The 18,680-nt window shown below is 40.3% G+C and overlaps 3 protein-coding genes across 6 annotated transcripts; 2 read left to right on the top strand and 1 right to left on the bottom strand.

Moving 5' to 3' along the window:
* Positions 1-154: 154 nt before the first annotated feature.
* LOC147175121 (synaptotagmin-11-like) lies at positions 155-7,326 on the top strand. Its single transcript, XM_086074745.1, has 6 exons — positions 155-254; positions 1,762-2,026; positions 2,104-2,978; positions 4,426-4,576; positions 5,800-5,960; positions 6,051-7,326. Exons 2-6 carry the CDS (start codon positions 1,882-1,884, stop codon positions 6,231-6,233), a joined length of 1,515 nt encoding a protein of 504 aa, XP_085930871.1. The 5' UTR covers positions 155-254; positions 1,762-1,881; the 3' UTR covers positions 6,234-7,326.
* LOC147175120 (uncharacterized) lies at positions 5,686-12,605 on the bottom strand. 3 transcript variants are annotated; one of them, XM_086074747.1, is made up of 10 exons: positions 12,459-12,605; positions 12,326-12,390; positions 12,040-12,223; positions 11,701-11,786; positions 10,532-10,646; positions 10,198-10,391; positions 9,966-10,119; positions 9,867-9,905; positions 8,599-8,720; positions 5,686-8,121 (listed from the first exon to the last, which is right to left on the bottom strand). In XM_086074747.1, exons 1-9 carry the CDS (start codon positions 12,489-12,491, stop codon positions 8,601-8,603), a joined length of 990 nt encoding a protein of 329 aa, XP_085930873.1. In that variant the 5' UTR covers positions 12,492-12,605; the 3' UTR covers positions 5,686-8,121; positions 8,599-8,600. The 3 variants fall into 3 exon arrangements, with proteins under 3 accessions (XP_085930873.1, XP_085930875.1, XP_085930872.1); XM_086074749.1 differs by having other exon boundaries at positions 9,867-10,119; positions 10,198-10,274; positions 10,362-10,391; XM_086074746.1 differs by having other exon boundaries at positions 9,867-10,119.
* Positions 12,606-13,346: 741 nt separating this feature from the next.
* edc3 (enhancer of mRNA decapping 3 homolog (S. cerevisiae)) lies at positions 13,347-18,463 on the top strand. Of its 2 annotated transcripts, none has more exons than XM_086074914.1 (7): positions 13,347-13,418; positions 13,794-13,959; positions 14,448-14,557; positions 14,748-15,092; positions 15,170-15,323; positions 15,474-15,691; positions 16,623-18,463. In XM_086074914.1, the coding sequence occupies exons 2-7, from the start codon at positions 13,796-13,798 to the stop codon at positions 16,955-16,957; spliced, it is 1,326 nt and encodes a 441-aa protein (XP_085931040.1). In that variant the 5' UTR covers positions 13,347-13,418; positions 13,794-13,795; the 3' UTR covers positions 16,958-18,463. The 2 variants fall into 2 exon arrangements, with proteins under 2 accessions (XP_085931040.1, XP_085931039.1); XM_086074913.1 differs by having other exon boundaries at positions 14,448-14,665.
* The last annotated feature ends 217 nt before the right edge of the window (positions 18,464-18,680 follow it).

The raw sequence follows: 18,680 nt of genomic DNA, 5'->3' as shown, positions 1-18,680 counted from the left end.
GTTTTTTCTTCTTCGCCGTAACTAAATAAATGACGCCGGCGACACTGAGCATCTTTATTTATTTACATTTCTATTTACAAAAAACGGATAACACATTAGCCACTGTCTGATGTAGCAAAGAGAAGTTCACTGAGGTCAAAGTGCAAATGAAACCTTTTCAGTGCCCAGACAATTTTTAACAAATCGCTCGCAAATCCGTGTCGCAATAACAGACTTGACAGACAAACTGGATTTTAAAGGGTAACCGGGCCAAGGTAAGAGAGTTCAGATGATTTAATCAGTACACGACATGTTGTATTTTCTGCTTTCCAAAGCAAGATCCATCCTCATGATAATCAATGCAACAAGGTTACGTTCAAAGATTAAACTGGTGCATGCCTCCCAACAGTTAATAAAGTAAATGGTTACTTATTGTGCATAGAATAACGGTCAATTTGAAGTACACCATTTGTTCCTAAACATGCAAATATCGTATTACATTATTGATGGGATTAATGATTCATGGGTGTTTTTTTTGTGTGTCATTTCTTTGTTTACACTCCCAAGAATTTCAAACTGTTGCTTTATTTGCTTTACTCGTGAGGTGACCTGTTGTGTAATCCTATTCAAGGCGTGACATGAGAACAAAAATGTATTCCAGCAAATTTAATCCGGTTATGTTTTAAAATAGTGGTGACCCGACTTTAAAGGTTTTCAAAATATGAGTTAAAGAACAAATGTTAGCTATTCACTATCAAACTTAGCACTAACAGACAATAATAATAATACATTTAAAAAAAAGATAGTGATAAGTGACCCCAACAGTTTTTTTGCTATAAAACTTAATGTCAACAGACTAAGACATTGTTATGTTTGATGTACTGCATGAGCAATGAAAATGGTCAATAATAAGCTATAAAAAAAAATGTTTATTGGCTTGGTTTTGGAATATTAAACATTCTGGGTCAAATTGACCCATTTTAAGAGTGCAAAACTACAAAGTATAAATATTAGACAGAAATGTCTCATTGGCAGACTATAGCCTATTTTTAATTGAATGTTAATTGGAATGCTTTTGGAACGTTAAACATAGCTCAGGTCAAATCGACTCATTTTAAAGTTGAAGATACAAATGAGTAGCCCTTTTTTTTTTGCTATGAAACTCATCAATTAAAATGGTTCACTTTGACATACAGTATATTCAATTAAAATGGTTACGAATGTTTATTGGAATGCCTTTGGAACATTAAACATAGCCTGGGTCAAATCGACCCATTTTAAAGTTCAAAGACTACAAATAGCATTTCATGATGAAACTTGTTTTTAAAAAAAACGGTTAATTTTAAATATTTGCAATGAAAGTGGTTCATGTTTATTGTGATATGTTTTTTATCATTAAATCCATGGGTCAAATTGACCCGGGAACATTATTGATATTCCTGAGAAACCGACCAAATAGGAGGGTTAATTACGTAATGACATGGAATGAATCAAACTTGCGTCTCCGCAACAAAGATTTCATGGGCGGCGGGGACAGATTGTGGGATTTATTGTCAGGATAGGCTATTATGCTGCTGGATCGACAGCTGGTATGGTGTCGGCTAGGAAAGAAGATATACAGAGACCGTGGGAGGCATTAAGAGATGGAGATCAGCGCCCATAGACCCCACCCTCTGGATCACAATAATACTGACATACCCACTCGAGACCAAGAACTCACTGTCCTACTTTTATCGGGAGCAACTACGATAATCTTGTTTTTTGTGTGCTTTTACTCCCAAGGAAGAACCTCTAGCCTTGTACTGCAAAGTATTGGCCTATCCTACTTTTGTGTCAAGATGCTTTGACAGTTGTTGGAATTTGAAGCTGTTGGTTGGCTGGCAAGTGCGACGGCGGCCCGCCATGCCTTATCACGACGAGGAGCATCCGGGCCAGCCTCTGTGGCAGTCTGTGATGCTGTTTTGCTGCAAGGGGATGATCGAGGTCATCGTGGTGGTTCTCTTCTTCTGGCTTCTTGTGCAGGTGCTCTTCACCAAACAACTTGAAGGTAAAGCCAGCACGTTTTTTTTTAACTCATTCTGCAGGCATTTGTCCCAAAACCTTTTTTGTGTTTTCCGTCTACAGTTCACCTTCAAGTTCTCCTTCTGGTTGGGCTGATCACATTTTGTCTGTGCTTGCTGCTGGGATGTTTCCTGTGCTGCTGGCGGAGTCACATTTGCCGCGATGAGGACAAAGACAGAGGGACGTCAGCTGAGCCCGCGGCCTTAGAGCACTGCGCGCCGCCTCCGCCGTCATCCGGGTTTCACGACGACGAGCTGGACGGAGATACGATGGACTACCCGTCTGCGTTCGACAGCCCCGCCCCTTTTGAGAGTTCCGCATCTGAGCGGAAGGAGCGCTCCAAGACTTTTTTCTCACTGCGCCGCTTCAGCCATCCAGCCCTTTATAAACCCGTAGACGGCAGCCATGGTTCCCTGCCTTCTTTCCCCAAACTGCTCTCCAAGGCTCTGCAGAGGCGCTGCACTGTGACTGGCGATTGCAGATCATACCAGGAGGAACCAATCCCATTGGTTTCATTGGATTACGGCTCCAGTGCCGGCCGCAAACCGTCGATACCGGCGACGCCCCACCTCGATTTCACGATCCTCTTCTCCCCAGATAGACGAACCCTCACGATCACAGTCCTCGGCCTCGCAGGGTCATCTCACAGGTTGGACGATGTGTGGGTTCAGGCCTGCCTTCCGCCTCTCCACCCCTGTTTCGTACAAGCGCCAATCCAGAGCAACCCCAGCCGAGTCCTGGTTTTAAACGTCAACTCTGCGGAGGAGCTCCAAAGGTGCACCCTGAGAATCGCTGCGCACGCGCAGGATGCACACAGACTGACAGGCGCGACCGCGTTGGGTGAGCTGCAGGTTGAATGTGGAGGAAGAGACTGGAATGCAAGTCATGAGGTTCACATCACCAAAGAACTCCATTCAAACAAATGGACGCCCAAAAAGGTTGTGTTCAACATATGAATGATGTTGCTTCTTATTGGGTAAAAAAAAACCCTATAGTGCAAGTCTTATATCCCCATTTTATGTGTGTTGGTTTGGCATTTGTCAAGTAGCGTATTGATTTTTGTTTGGGAACAGACTCCTTCTTGGTTAACAGTTAAGTCACACTCTAAAAAGAGAATTGTTGGCCAATATATTATTTTTGGATTAACTTAATTCAATCGTGTGTTACCAATTGAAGCTATTTTTTTAAGTTAGTTAAAAATTCCATTTGTAATCTTAAATTGGTTCAATAATTCTCTTTTTAGAATGCAACCAAAAAATATTCTCTAAAATATGTTCTATGCAGCCCCAATAGTCTAAACGCAGTAGTCTGATTAATATTGCGTTTGTGGAATATGAATGAAGCAATAAAATGCACCTGTTTTTATTCATCCGAGGGGGCGGCCATTTTGCCACTTGCTGTCGACTAAAAATGACATCACGGTTGCTCAGGTAACTATAATGACCAATCATAGCTCACCTATCATCTGAGTTTGGTTATGTGACATTCACAAACTTAGCAATGGACAACGAATGAACAATTCAGCACCCTAGTTGGATAGCAAATAAATAAATTCAATTCTGAACATCCGGGCATTTCTGATATTTCCGCAGAACGCAATGAAAATGCTTCCTATATACAAGGTAAAAACAAACAGCGTATTACGTTACATTTGCTAGTGAGTAGCATACAAATCAGGGCAGATTGTTATAGTAGTTGAAGGACATTTCATCGCATTTTTAAATCAAAATGGGGTAGATGCCAAGGAGGAGGCGGGACTTCCGGCGGAAACTGTCATGCGCTTACTCTGTTTCCCGTTATTTTGTTGCGAGCCTTGCGAATGCGATAGGCATGAGCGTTACATACTACGAGACAAAAGATCAGATCAGATAGTCATCACGAATGAAAAACGTGAAGATATTTAAGTGGCAGCGTACAACGACCACTGTAGTGTCGTGTTTTGTTTGATTGTTTGTTTGTTTTTTTACATCGCATGAGGATACTCGACGTCAGTGGATCGCGGCCACAGCAGACAACTATCCAGTCATGTGTAGCAGACCTATAACTTAAACAACAGCCCCCCCTCCTGTTGTAATAGAATGACACGACTTAAGTACTTCAAAGAAAAGGGAGGTAAATCGCGCAGGGATCAATTGGAAAACACACCAATTTTAATGGGAATTACATAGGTTCACACGTCACTTTCACCGGAAGTGCGTGGCATATAGCCCACAATCCACACAAATCAAATTACAATGCTTTTCAATGAGCGGGAGAGCTTCCTTTCAATGAGTTGAGCGCCATTTTGATTTGTGACGTAAGCTCGGAATTGTCAATAACCAGTAAAACTCATTAAACATTTCCTTCTCCTCTCTCTCTCTCTCTGAACGTGTGCCCTTACTGCAGATGCACCAGGATGTGCAGATGTGCAAGGAGCTTAGCTGTCCTCCGCAGATCTTCATTCTGCTGCACTATAACCCTCACGCGCATCGGCTCAAGGTGGCCGTCCTGAGGGCCGACAACCTGGAGAACCTCGCTCACACATCCACTGCACCAGGTAGAATCTGTCTGGCCTCTTGAACTTGTCACCCCCGTGGCCTCCTGACATCATGCATTGAGATGTTATGTAAGCTGCAGGGACGGGGATCACCTTGCGGTGGGGAGAGAGGTAAAATATTTCCCTTTTGCTTTTAATGATAAGGGGATTAGGGGATGTTTTACGGGACCTGAATGAAATGGGAGATCATCCCTTTTTAAATGACATTGTGGTTTAATCTGTTACTAGTCGCAATCCTCATAGCAAAGTGTTCCAATCTCCAGCGTACCTCTTAATCCTTTATTTGCATTAGCACGTCTGGGCATTATGTTCACGGCAGTGGGCAGCCACTATCATCTCTATTTCATGTGCAGGACGCCACGTAATTCTGATTAGATGGAGGTCAAATATCTCATGGATATATTTACACAACAAAACGGAATGCTGTGTACAACTGTAGTTTGCATACCATTTTAACTAGCGAGATAAGCATGAGGAGAGTGTTCTTGATCCTCCACAGCGATACGGAAGCTTATCATGCCGCATGCAGAATCCACGAGTGAGCAGCCAACTATGACTTCGTAGCTAAGTAATAAGCTTATGTTGGACCAACTCAATCATTTTGTCATAGAAATGCGCGCAAGAAATTAACATCAAAATATGAAGTTATTGTTATTATTATTATTATTATTATTTAAGATAAGTTTTAAGTCTCCAAGTATCTGGCTGATACCAGGCCTTATTTCAAGGTAGGAGTACTCACGACAGTGGCTGACACCAGTATCGGCTGCCCTCTTGTGGCTGTTTTATAATCAGGACGTAGAAATTAGAAGAATGGAAAAATGTCATTAATTTCATGCAATTTCAAGGGAATATGCTTTATTGGGTTATATAGAGCTTTGTTTAAAATGATCTGTCATTGTTTTTATGGGAGCAATTTTATTTTTTGGAAGTACTAATGGTATCAGTAATTGGTATCGGTATCTGTGACTTCTTAAGGTTTGAGTACTCGTACAGGTATCAGTCTGAAAAAAGTGGTATCAAACACACCTAATTATAAAAAGTAGAATAAAATAAATAATAAATTAAATTTATAATATAAAAAAAGTCAAGATTTTATTTGTGGGGATTTACGAAACAAATGCAAGCAAATTTATTGAAGTCTGTCGATACAACCACCAAAAGTGAGAAAGTCTGGTGTCGTTATTCTTCCCGAATCGTTGACAATCTGCGTTTTTATACAGATTACCAGGTGGTGATCAAATTACATCACGAGGGACTCTCGATCAGCAGCAGGCAAACAAAAGGGGCCTCGTTTGCTGTGTGGAACTCCTACTTCCTGTTTGATCTCCCTCCAGGAGACATCAGTCAATTACCACTCCTGTTGGAGTTTATAATCATGCAGGTACCATTCCTTTTTGACACGATGATCTTTTATCAGTCTTTTGTATTTGAACTGGCCGCTGAAAGGATTTCCTCCTCTCCCACATGACAGAGTCACGCGCGGTCACAATGCAAAGTCCTCGGTCGAGTCCTCATCGGTGCTGAGGCGGCGGATGCGGGACGTGCTCATTGGAGGGACACGTGCAGCCTGCAAGGGGAGCAGTCGCGCTGGCACACTGTTCAGCCACAACCTTCCTCGAAACATATCAGACTGGACAACACGTACTGTATATGATCTCCATCAACATACCACCTTCTAAATAGGTCACTTTTGCCATCAAGTGCCCACAACGCCTTATTATGATGTTTCAACATGTGTGTTGCTCATGTTAAAGGTACATTCAGTGATCCCTAGTGCCATCTAGTGGTGAACTAACAAATCATTAATTTTAAAAAAACGACTGTATATGTCAATAATATACAAAAAATATGTTGTATTGCAGAAACATTTATTTTGTATTTTTATAATCCTAGGTCTAGTAATCACTATTTATATTACATGGCTGTAGTCTTACCTTATCAGAGCGGCCATGTTTCGCCGCCATCTTCCTGCTACGGATGCCCAAAGGACAACTTGGCAAATGTAGTTAGCCCTGGTGGTGCTTTCACCGAGTGTCGGACCCAATGGGTCGACCGCAGCTTACCCTCCTCGGCTCGGGCCTGCAGGTGGTCGACACTAACTCCTGTGATTCGGGCCTGTCGCTTGTCACGTTCTGCTATTCCCTCGCTTGCTTTTACTAGCTTTTTTTTTTTTTTTACTACCTCCTCCCACTAGCCGCTCGTTAGCCACTTCAGCCTATGGTTTTCCGACTAATTCCCGCTAGCCGCTCTTGTTAGCTGCTCCGGCTAATTCCGGATCGCTTTCGGCGTCGCTCGCTGGGCTTCAAAACGGCTGCCAAGTCGCCATCGTTCACCGAGATGCTCGTTTGCTCACACAAAATAAGAATTGGTCTCTCTGAGCCACCGTAGTGTGTGTGCGCTCCTGCGTGCTTCTAATGCTATTCTTTGACCACTAGATGGCGCTAGGATCACTGAAAGTCCTTTTAAAGTACAACAAATGCAATAACAACAAACATGGCTTTTCTAATGTTTTTTTTTAAATGCATGTCTAAAGTAACCACATGACTGCAGAAAATGAATTAAATATAAAAATAACTTCAAACAGAAAAGGAAAATTCTTCTTTTTTTTTGTCGTTTTACATCATCTCACGTAATAAGTGCTAACTTCTTTAGCTGTGGGATGCTGTTCAGGAGATTATATATATCAAAAGACAATACACCCCTGTTCAAATGTTTTCACAATATTAAAAAAAAAACTGACGTCAAGATACACCATTTCAAAACTCTCTATCTTTGTGAACTAAAACCTGTGCAAATGAATTTGGTTGCGCCAGTGTGAACATTTAACATTTTTGACATGTTGCTGTGTTTAGCATTATCCAACCACATTCAAATTTATGTTAAATGAAAGCCAGCACACACCTGCCACCTTTTGAAAATGCTCCTCTGATATAATTAACCCCAGATCAATTTGACAAAATGTTGGTAAAAGCCTACTAGAACAGCTGAGATTTAATTGGGGTTAATCAGACACACTTTACATGGCGCTGTTTTTCAAGAATTTGAATGTGACTGAACACAGCCACGTTGTCGGTAAAACTTGCTTATTTGGACTTGCCCTCTTGAAAAGATGAAAACAAAAATCAATCGAATTGTACATGTTATTGATCACATAATTGGTTGTAACCCTTTCGAAATGATTTATCTTTGTCTCGTTTTTTTTTCAGTATCACAAAAACCTGACTTGATCAGCAGTGTGTGGATTTGTTTTCATTATATCCATTGCATTTCAAAGTAAAAGCAAACTAGTACGTTTTACCCTTAAATTAATCTTTCATTATTCAAATGTTTAAAGGCAAGCCCCTCAAATTGCTTTTGTGCGATTATCCCGACTAAAAAGCCCTTTTTTGTAGCGCTATACGTCTGTATTTATTGAATTATAAATAATCAACCACATTGAAGCTCATTCTCGTTCCGTCTTCTTCAGTAGTGCTGACATTTACACGTTGAGCCAGGAAAACGCCATCTGGTTTGAGAGACGCTGGCCTCCAGTGACGCACGTTCTGTATAATAATAGTGGGGAAATAAAATACTGATTCAGTGAAGTGTGCAGCACATAAAAGTGAAACAAAACGATAGTGTTTTAGGCCAGCAGAGAAGCAACGCTATGCCTGCATCGACGTGTTCCAGCAGTTTATTCACGAGAGAGTGGGTCATGTGTGAGATTATAAAAGTGAGTGTGTTAATGCAGACACCCCTGAACATTTACTGTACCCCTGGTTGATTAATGCGGGGATTAGTGCACATATGCGTGAGCATAATGGATGAGCGGTGGCTGGTATCATCTGCGTGCTGCGATTAGGCCATTAACGATATTAATTTGCATCCGTTACAGACGCTAACGCCAAATTGATTAAATATCCTCGCTTGTGGTCAGTTAAGGTGAATAACCACAATGTGGAGTCAGGCAGGATTTCCACTATGTTAATATTTTTGTCTTTCGGTTCGGTTCGGTCACATGATGACATTTACATCCTTACATTTAAAACCTTGTTTTAATGAGGTTTGTGCCAACAGGTGCAGCTTCTGCATTTTCTTCATCCTCCTCATAGACTGGCATCAAGACTGAGCCCTGATGCAGGCTCCGCCTGTCAACTACAAACTGAAAGGAAAAATACACAAATTGCAAAATGATCCCACGGGCGAGTTTTAACACTGTACTCTGAAATGAATGGGCATTCGGTGATCCCTAGCGCTATCTAGTGGTCAAATCGTTGCGTTAGAAGCAGGCAGGATATGCACACTACGGTGGCTCAGAGAGACCAAATTTTGCAAGCCTACTACCAATTCTTATTTTGCATGAGCAAACGAGCATCTCGGCAAGTGACGGCGACTTGGCAGCCGTTGTGATGCCCGGTGAGCGGTGTTTTTTTTTTTATTTAAATGTTCTGTTTTTCTAAATATTATTGTTTCTGTTTTACTGCATATTTGTTTCTGTTTTAAAAAAAAATATTCTGAAAAACAGGAGGAAAAATTACTCAAAAAAAACCGGGAAAAAAAATATTCAGAAAAACAGGGGGGGGGGGGGGTTATTAAAAAAACAGAAAAAATAGATATCTTTTTTTTTTTACCTCTGAACTCAAAGTGACTTGTTGCAGACTCACTAATGGCGGTCACTTTCCCGCATGCAATACGCTTCCGTAGAAACTTAACTGTCATCTTATTAAAATCATGCCGACCGATTGACATGTTCATGTACTTACTACCTTAATTGAGCCACTAAGTGATATAGATGAAGGTACGTTGGAGGTATGCGGGAAAGTGTCTGCCATTAGCGAGTCTTCAACAAGTCACTTGGAGTTCAGAGGTAAAAAACAAAACAAAACATTACTCCAAAAAACAGAGCACCAGCTTCTGTTTTTCTGAGTATTTTTTTCCCCCATTTTTAAAAATTATTTTATTTCTCCCCACCAAATCCACCCTCGCTGTTTTTTCTGAATACTGTATTTAAAAAAAAATTATGAGTAATTTTCCTCCTGTTTTTCTGAATATTCTTTTACCTCGTTTTTCAGGATTTTTTTTTATGACAGAAAACAAATATTCAGTAAAACAGAAAAAAAAATCTGAAAAACAGGGGGAAAAAATTACACACAAAAAAACCCCAAATCTTCCCCACAAATTCGTCATAAATCCGGAGCCTTTTTCTTTTTCAATTGAATGCAGTACGCTTCCGTAGTTCTCCTATTCTTTGATTATTTTAATGAGCCAATGAAATAAAATACTCCAACTCAATGAAACAGGATCTTACATTAGTCTTCTTGAGGTCATCCAGTTCCTTGAACGCAGACTGCAAAGTCACAGCCACATGTTGCCATTTCTGCTTCCAGTGCAAGGCTTCGGCTTTTACCTCCTCAATGTCCCGGACCCTCTGTGCGTCTTGTCTTTGGTGTTCTTCCTTCTGTGTTTGCAGTTTCTTCTTCAATTCAGACACGTCAGTCTCTAAACACAAACGCTGATGCAGCAGCCCCTGCTTGTCTACTTCTTCAGCTTCTGGTGAGTTCCTGCCGACAGCAAAGGCAGACTATTGAATCAAGTGAAAGACACATAAACCTGTGATGTCTTCCTCTCGACGGGCCCACCTTAGCAGTTGCCCGTTTTGCGTCAATTGCATCGGCTCCTCTTGCACAGACTCACGCAATTGACTGAGTTGCTCTTCCTTTAATTCAACAATGGATAATTCAGATAATACAACAATAACAAATAAATATATTAAAGTGTACCCATTATTGCTTAAAAAAATGACCTCTGTGAGTGTCTGTGTGCCTTTCTCCATCTGGAATCATAGACACATTCAAAATAAAGGTCAGAGTTTGCACATATCACTAGTGTCGGGATGGAATCCATATGATTTCACGTTTTTGTTTTACTAAGACTTTGACACGTTTATTTGCAACATAGCCAAACCTTACATACTTGTTTGTCTTCTCTCTGTGATCTGAGAATTTTCTCAGAAGAGACAAGCTGATCATGACCTCTTCTGTCAGAAGAGGACCACATCTGCAGCAAATCCGTTTGCAGCTGAATGACCCTTGCAAAGTGAAACAATAGATGATTCCCCCCCCAGTGATTCAAAGTTCCCTGCACTTTGGGTTAACAAATGTGCTCCCTTTCTCAAGGCACATCCGCCATTGGGTCCTTAAAAAAGGCTTCCATTGGGAAATAATTGTATTTAATTCAATCAACTTTTCCAAATTCCACACTAAAATATGACTTATTAGGCTATAGCAGTGTATGTTAGAAGGATTGTAAGTAATTAAAAAAGAGATAATTATCTTTCATTGCTATAAAAAGAAAAATGGTAGTTGTTTGATTGAAAGTAAAAAATAGAGGCACAACATTTAAATTGAAAGTAGTACAGTAACCACGCTCTGTATATCGGGTTCTGGGTTTGCAATCCCGCAGTTTTGCTGATTTATTCATTTATTTATTCCATACAGTTAATAAGTGTAATTCTGTAATTCCACTGACAACCACAAAATGGCGGCATACTATTTAGTTTGAGGCTGTAAATGATACCGAAAAAATATGAAAACTACAGGCAGTATTTTAGCACAGCCTAGTTTTTGTTGAATATTATTGAATATCAAATCCTTTCCAATCCTGCTTTTTAGTTTTACACCCACAGAAAGTGACAACTACAGTTAAATTTTATAATGTACAATTTTGGGCATGATTATTGATGTATAATGTGAGACAATAAGTATTTTAGTTTAGAAAAAAAAAATTGTTTACACGTAGAATAATAATAATAATAAATGTTATTTGTAACACACTTTACATCTACCAGAGATCTCAAAGTGCTACAATAAGTACTTATCCATTGCTCTTGCTGTCACCATATATTATTAAAAGTGTCTATAAAGGCCTTTAAAAAATGCTGTTAAAATAGGCCTAGGCAGTATTTAAACAGAACTTTCACTTATTGCCCTGGTGATACGGATCATAACCACCGCAATGTAATGGAGGGATATTAATGTATTGCTATTTAGATTTGTATTTTATATATAACCTGTTGCTTTTCACATTGTTGCCATTAATGTATTTTAAAGTAAAATGAGACAAACACAACAAACTTCACTTACTTGTCATTAAGTTTGCCACTTTTCCACCTCTTTTCAACTTGGGGCAATCCAGCAACCTCTTCAAGTTCAAAAGCTGATTGCTGTGACTACACAAAAGGCACAAGGGTGACTTTGAGCGATAGGCAGTGCACACCCTGGACCGGCCACCACCCAATCACAGAGGTTGATAGACAAACAACAAGTCACACCAATTTAGAGTCTTCAATGAATCTAACATGCATGTTTTTGGAATGTGAAAGGAAGCAAGAGTAGCTGAGAATTGAAACCAGAACCTCTGATCTCTGAGGCATGCGCCACAAAACATGTTTCCTCGAAAGCAGCTCATTTCAACCTTCTTACCAGTTGCGCAGTAGTCATGTCGTAGCTCATGGGTCCCAGCAAGTCCAGGTCATGCGCCCCGTGGAGCCAGTCGAGCAGCTCCACTGGTCTAAAGGTTCTGTGGTCTCGGGCGGTCAACATTTCACACCCCAGGAAGGATCGTGAAGAATCTTCAGGCGTGAGATGTGATAAAGGCAGCCTCATGCTTGGGTCAGGTATGACGGAACACAACCAATAAATCGTAGACATACAGTATATGATCAAAGGGATTCATTTTTTTTTAAATATATGAATGTATTCCCATCACCTTGAGCTGAATTTGGGTCGCAATCCAAGCTGATGGACAGGTATCGTACCACTCCATTCTGATGACTACAGTTACATTTTTTCAGTGTGTTCTACCAGAAGAAAAGAAATGAGCATATAATAAAGGATCATACCTGGGCTTTGAAGCGAGATTTGGTGTCCCACATATTGAAGTCCAAGAGACGAAACAGACATGAACGTGCTCGTGTCTCTGTCACGTCTCTTCACAGTAAAGGGGAGCGGTTAAAGTACTCCGCTCAGCATCAGGGATTGGTTTTCTCATGAAGGTGACATTTTGAAGCAAAGGATTATTTGAGGCTTGGGTGTCTCACTTTTTCCAGTGGTACATGCTGAATACACATACGGTAGCTTCTGAATATTTCCCTGCAGTGTATGTTGTTTGTTTTTATGCAGCATGGTAAGGAAAAAATGAAAATGTAAAAATATTTTACAATGTCCTGTTCGCTGCTTTCTTCTTCTAGTGGTTGAATGTTACACGTGTTTCATTTCTGACCTTTCAGAGTTTTTTTTAGGCACTGCTCACTTTATTTGTATTCTCATAATTATTCAAATAAACTCTGATTGTGATCTAGTAATCTAGTAAGGCATTCAGTTATCTTAATTTTTGATCAAATACAATATAAATATGGTTATTGGGTGGAATAGCCTGGTATGGTCTGAGCCATGAAACTCCAGGGCCAAATCGGAACTCGAGTCCGGCCCTGATTATTGTGCAATTAATTAGTTTTAAAAATCGTTTTCATTGTATTACTTAATTAGATAAACAAATGTGAAAAACGGCAAGTGAAACATAAATTTTATTAAAAAATAATGATAATTTGAATGCTCATCGCATGTGTACAATTTGAACACACAAAAAAGAAACAATAACGGGATTTAAAAGTCACAATCACCTCAATGGTGGTGAAAATCAGCTCGATACACTGTATTTTAATTTGGTAATATGTAGAGCAAATTTTGCAGATTTTATTTTGAAATTGTATAAGATCCTCTTCCCGGAAGCCAGACGCAGTCATCCATTCCAAATCCATGCTAGCGGCAGCATTAGCGAACCATTCAACTAGCACAGCACAGTAAGTTAACAGTTTTAAAAGTCATTCAATTGAAGCCCTTAACCTTGGTGTTTATTCGTGTGTTTTCTTGACAAGTAATGCGTTCGGGTACATTTAAAAAGAAAGTTTCCCACTTAACCGTCTGGTTCGGTCGCGGGTGGCACTGCGCCGCCGCACTAATGAGCAAAATACGAGCTGGAGCTAACGTTAGCCGCTAGCAGTGTAGCTGTTCGTAAAAAAAGAACACCCTGTTTCCGTGTAGGTTAGGACATTATTAACCATCCATTTGTTTCTATGAAATTCCACGTGTTGAATTGCATTGTCTGGTAACGCCGGTGTAGCTTTATTGTTCGTTGTGTAATAAAAAAAAAAAACGTTAAATGTAAATTTTAACAGGCATGGCTGCGGATTGGCTGGGTAGTTTGGTGTCAATCAACTGTGGACCAACACTGGGAGTGTATCAGGGAGAGGTGTCATCAGTGGACCAGTCCTGTCAAACAATCTCGCTCAGACAACCTTTCCACAATGGAGTCAAGTGCCCAGTGCCAGAGGTCACATTCAGGTAAAGCTTGTGAGGACTATAAGCATTAGGTGTAATCTAGGAATGTGTGTACAATTTTAAACTAGGCCAGATTTAGTAGACCGATCTGTTAAAGGTGATACAAGTATAACTTTCCGGTGACCGTAAGCTATGCCTCTTTAATTAAAACCGGTGTAGTTGAAATTTTGGTTTGACCGTTATTGTCGAATGCAAGATTTTAACTTTTTTCATCTCTGGCAGAAGGATGGTATCGTTGGAAAGCCTGTTAAACGGAAAAACGCAACAAATAATAATGAATATTAAATTGAGAATTTCAACACAAAATTATCTGAAAGCCTCCTTTCAGTAAAGTCATTTAATGTACAAAATACAAATTTAACAATGTTTAAAGTACAGCAGGTAAGGCTATATAGTGTAATACCTCATTGGTGTACAATTTTTTTTAGTACGATGCATGTATTAAGCACCAAAAATGATCAAACCCTTCATCAGTTATCTTTCTGTTGCAGTGCCATTGACATAAAGGACCTCAAGATCTTGGAAATCAGAAATGGAAATACTCAGATCAGCTCTTCAATCTCCACTAATGCAAGCAGCGCCCCAGTTGCAGTACCAAAAGGTGATCCTCGGACCGTAGAGAGAGTCAACTCTCCGCAACACTGCTCCAAAAGTTATGGAGACCGTCATTTGGATGTCCCCAAGGGTTTCAGGCGAAGACACAACTCCTGTAAATTTGGACTCCAAAATTCTATAACTTGTTTGTTTGTTGATGCTCTGAAAATAAGATCTATATACGCTCACCGTCGCAGGGTCATCAAGCAGTCGAGGTGCAAACCAGGCCACCCCCAAAAAGAATGGAGTGAAAAACGGTAGCAGCCAGATGAAGCAAAGGGACGATGAGTGCTTCGGGGACGGCATGGACGACGGCCTGGACACGGACTTCGATTTTGAGGGAAACTTGGCCCTTTTTGACAAAGCGGCCGTTTTTTCAGAAATTGACACGTCAGAGCGTCGGAACGGGGCCAGGTCACGTGGTACGCCTCACGAGCAGACCCCCTCGCGGTACCGTCACGACGAGAACATTATTGAAGGCAAACCTATAGTGTACAGACAGATAACAGTACCACAACCTGGGGCCAAAGAATACTGCACTGGTATGTTTTTTTTCACAATACCACGGAATGAAAGAATGTGGAAAATATTCAAATTCTTGCTTTTTGTTTCCATGTAGACTCTGGACTGGTTGTACCCAGTATAGCTTATGAACTGCACAAGCGTCTGCTGTCTGTCGCAGAGCGCTATGGCCTCACGTTAGAGCGCCGACTTGAGATGACTGGAGTGTGTGCGAGTCAGATGGCGCTCACACTGCTTGGTGGACCCAACAGGTAAGCAGAATGGAACGCTAAATGGGTGAGGCGGTTGCTTACGTTTGTGTTTTGTGGAGGGGATTAAGAAAAGTAGTTTGGCCGGTCACACAAACGGACAACGCAGAAACGCAGGCAGTATAAACTTGGATGCCATTTCTGTTCTCCCAGGTTCACGCCAAAGAATCTCCACCAGCGTCCAACCGTGGCGCTGCTGTGTGGTCCGCATGTGCAGGGGGCGCAGGGAATCAGCTGCGGTCGTCACCTGGCCAATCATGAAGTTGAGGTGGTCCTGTTCCTTCCCAACTTTGTCAAGATGCTCGAGTCGGTCACCAGCGAGCTTACTCTCTTCAGTAAGACTGGCGGCAAGTTAGTGTCAAATATCAAAGGTGAGATTCTTCCCCCCCCCCACCCCATACTTTATTAGAGCTAGCTAGGGCTGGGTATCGATTTGATTTCAGTTCAATCCGATAAAAAATAATAATCCAAATTCACTTCAATCTGATATTGATTAATTATGGAACATCAATTATTCTTGAATAACAACGACATGATAAGGACATAACAAAAAAAGAAGCTCCACAAACATTAAATTCCAAAGAAAATTTTGCAGAGCCAGTAATTGGTGAAATTATTTATTTATTAATGAAAATAGCACGTTATAATCACTTAAGTGTTACACAAACATTGACAACAGCATGGATGAGATGACAATGTTTTCAGAATTCATAAGTCAGTAATCATAAATATAAATTAAAAAGATTGTCATAAAGTGTAATAAGTCAGGTCTTTCATAAATGTAAGAAAATACTTTTAAATTCACGTAAACGGTAACATTTCAAGAAAACAGTAAAATATTAAAAATTACCAATAAAATTATATTTTATTGTTAATTTATGAGAAAAAAGAGGTATTAAAATAATCGATTCATGGTTTTATGAATCGATATCGCGCTCGAAAAGGAAAATTGATTCAATATCAATAATTCGATTTATTTACTTATTTTTCCCAGCCCTATGGTTTACACTTTTTTTTTTGTAAGTAGGACTATCACTATTGAAACTTTAGATTGATCCTATCGTTTATGCCATCAAACTGCAGTATCAACTTTCCACCAATAGAGGGTGCTACTCAACTGTGACATGGTCATGAAGACGCATCTGGAAATGTCTGTGTGGATGCCTTAACATGGTGCAAACATTTTTCCGCCTACTTTTGTGGTCGACTAATCCGTTTTAGTCAACGCCCCTCCTCCAGCCCTAATTAGAATGCTTCAAAAAGTTGTTGGGTGCCATCATATCTCGTTGTCTGATTGCACAGACCTGCCAGACACCCCCGTGGATCTCATCATCAACTGCCTGGACTGCCATGAGAACACATTCCTGATGGATCAGCCTTGGTACCGAGCAGCCGCAGACTGGGCGAACCAGAACCGGGCGCCAGTGCTTAGCTTGGATCCTCCCGTTAGTGGGCAGGGAGAGGCAGTGGAGGCCAAGTGGTCCCTCTCCCTTTGTCTCCCCCTTCCCCTAGCAGAGGCGGCTGGCAGGGTTTACCTGTGCGACATAGGCATCCCCCGCCAGGTGTTCCAGGAAGTGGGTATCAAGTACCTTTCTCCTTTTGGGTGCAAATTTGTCATCCCGCTGCACTCGGCATAACGGCACGGATCACTTCTTGAAGCTTTAACAATCCTGGACGTTTTGAGAGATTTTTTTTTTTCCTTCCTGAGGTTTAAATGTTGCGCAGTTTATTCATAGTTGCTGACTTTTCAACGTGTGAATGTTGACCTCACACTCATTCTGGAGGACCATTGTTTATATAGTGGGTTAGTTGCTCAAGGCTACATGCTTGTGGATTTAATTTCAATTTAAGATTGCTATGATAAAATATTAACACTTTCAGAGCCTGCAGTAATGACGTAGATGCAATTTGTATCTATGTAACTTGGAAGAAGAGCTGATTTAATATTCAACTTTCATCATTTATATAGTGAAGTGTTATATTTTGTTGGACAATCTTGTACTTGAACATTGTTGTATAAATGTCATCCAAAGCCATCGGGTAATTGAACAATATTTCTTACCTGTTGGTCAAAGAACTACGTTTAACGAAACTGGCAGCTACTGACTTACAAGGATGATCATCTCCGTGACCGTTTCATTTTCCAAGCTGAGGTGGACTGTGATGCAAAGGGCTTCAATATAATAATACAGCATGGCTCTTGTTTTTTTTTTTGTTGTTGTATCATCGGAGTACAGGTTGAATGTTTAATTAGCCAATCTCATTTATTTTCCTTTCCATTAATTTGTTTTCGAGGTCACTCGTGAGAGAATGTCCCGGACGATTTTTTTTGGCATAACAAATGTAAAAGATTTCTTGATGAGTTGGATTTATGGATGAAAGATGATGCAACCCACTTGTGTTACTTTCGTGTGTTACTAATAGTTATCTTGAAGTCCGAGCTGAGCCTAATGCTGTGAAATAGAATTCAGGTTTGGAGAGTACACCTCACTGGTTTATGTTGTGCTTGAGGCCTTTGTCAGAGGACAGAGGAATAATCTGTATTGGGATCATTTATATAGGACTCTGTTTGTTCATTGTGCTCGCAGTTACACCTTTTCAGTTACATAAATATATAATTTGACTTCATTTTTCATTTAGGTAATACCTGAGTGTAAATGAGGATTAAGAAACATTTGCACCATATTTGTATCAGCATTATGCCGTTTTCCCCCCTCAACATTCCAACCCTGATGTCAACCAGCGTTAATTGTGAATGACTCCCGCACACACTCATTCTGCTGTGGTCTTATTTTTTGTTGTTGTTGAAGCTGTTCAGAAATGTTCATACTGTACTTAATTACCATTTTGACTATCACCTTTTGTGTTTTTTTTGGTCTAAAAGAGATTGTTTGCATTTCAACAAAGTCGCATCCAAGAACATTTGTTGTTGTTTTCTCAAGTATGTCATGTCTGCAAACTGAAAGAATTAAACATGTTGGCCTTTTTTGTAAAGAAAAAAAATTGTTCAACTTTTAACAAATTACAGTTGAAATCAAGTACCTTATAGACAACATTTGGAGTGCTGCATGGCTTTAAACGGTCATGCAAACGTTCATGTTCTTGTTCCCCGTATGTGTCCGTACATTAAAAACTAAATTAAAGACCTTGCGTCATCTTGTTTTGCTGTAATTTTACTGCTAGTGTAAAATGAGTAGCAAATTATTTGGTTAGTCGCCTCGCTTACAACCTGGCAGTCAAAATGTAAAAATTATTCGAAGACGGGACTTCCTGTTCAAGATCACGACAACCAACCAACCAACCATTAGCACGACTGGTTATGACAGCTCTGAGCACATTAGATTGAAATGGCAGCACTTC

The sequence above is a fragment of the Leptonotus elevatus genome, chromosome 4, assembly GCF_054856555.1.
Source record: "Leptonotus elevatus isolate MCC_2025b chromosome 4, RoL_Lele_1.0, whole genome shotgun sequence".
NCBI lineage: Eukaryota > Metazoa > Chordata > Actinopteri > Syngnathiformes > Syngnathidae > Leptonotus > Leptonotus elevatus.
Note: the sequence above shows the minus strand (reverse complement) of the source record. Positions and strands in the feature narration are given on the sequence as shown.

Bases quoted from the DNA above. Each gene is read 5' to 3' on its own strand.
- edc3 (XM_086074913.1), top strand. From the start codon at position 13,796: ATGGCTGCGGATTGGCTGGGTAGTTTGGTGTCAATCAACTGTGGACCA. The intron at 13,960-14,447 runs GTAAAGCTTGTG...TTTCTGTTGCAG, and splicing joins GTGCCAGAGGTCACATTCAG to TGCCATTGACATAAAGGACC. The intron at 14,666-14,747 runs GTAAATTTGGAC...TCACCGTCGCAG, and splicing joins CAGGCGAAGACACAACTCCT to GGTCATCAAGCAGTCGAGGT.
- LOC147175120 (XM_086074746.1), bottom strand. From the start codon at position 12,491: ATGTGGGACACCAAATCTCGCTTCAAAGCCCAG. The intron at 12,391-12,458 runs GTATGATCCTTT...ATGTAACTGTAG, and splicing joins AATCTCGCTTCAAAGCCCAG to TCATCAGAATGGAGTGGTAC. The intron at 12,224-12,325 runs GTGATGGGAATA...ACCTGACCCAAG, and splicing joins CGACCCAAATTCAGCTCAAG to CATGAGGCTGCCTTTATCAC.
- LOC147175121 (XM_086074745.1), top strand. From the start codon at position 1,882: ATGCCTTATCACGACGAGGAGCATCCGGGCCAGCCTCTGTGGCAGTCT. The intron at 2,027-2,103 runs GTAAAGCCAGCA...TTCCGTCTACAG, and splicing joins CTTCACCAAACAACTTGAAG to TTCACCTTCAAGTTCTCCTT. The intron at 4,577-5,799 runs GTAGAATCTGTC...GTTTTTATACAG, and splicing joins TCACACATCCACTGCACCAG to ATTACCAGGTGGTGATCAAA.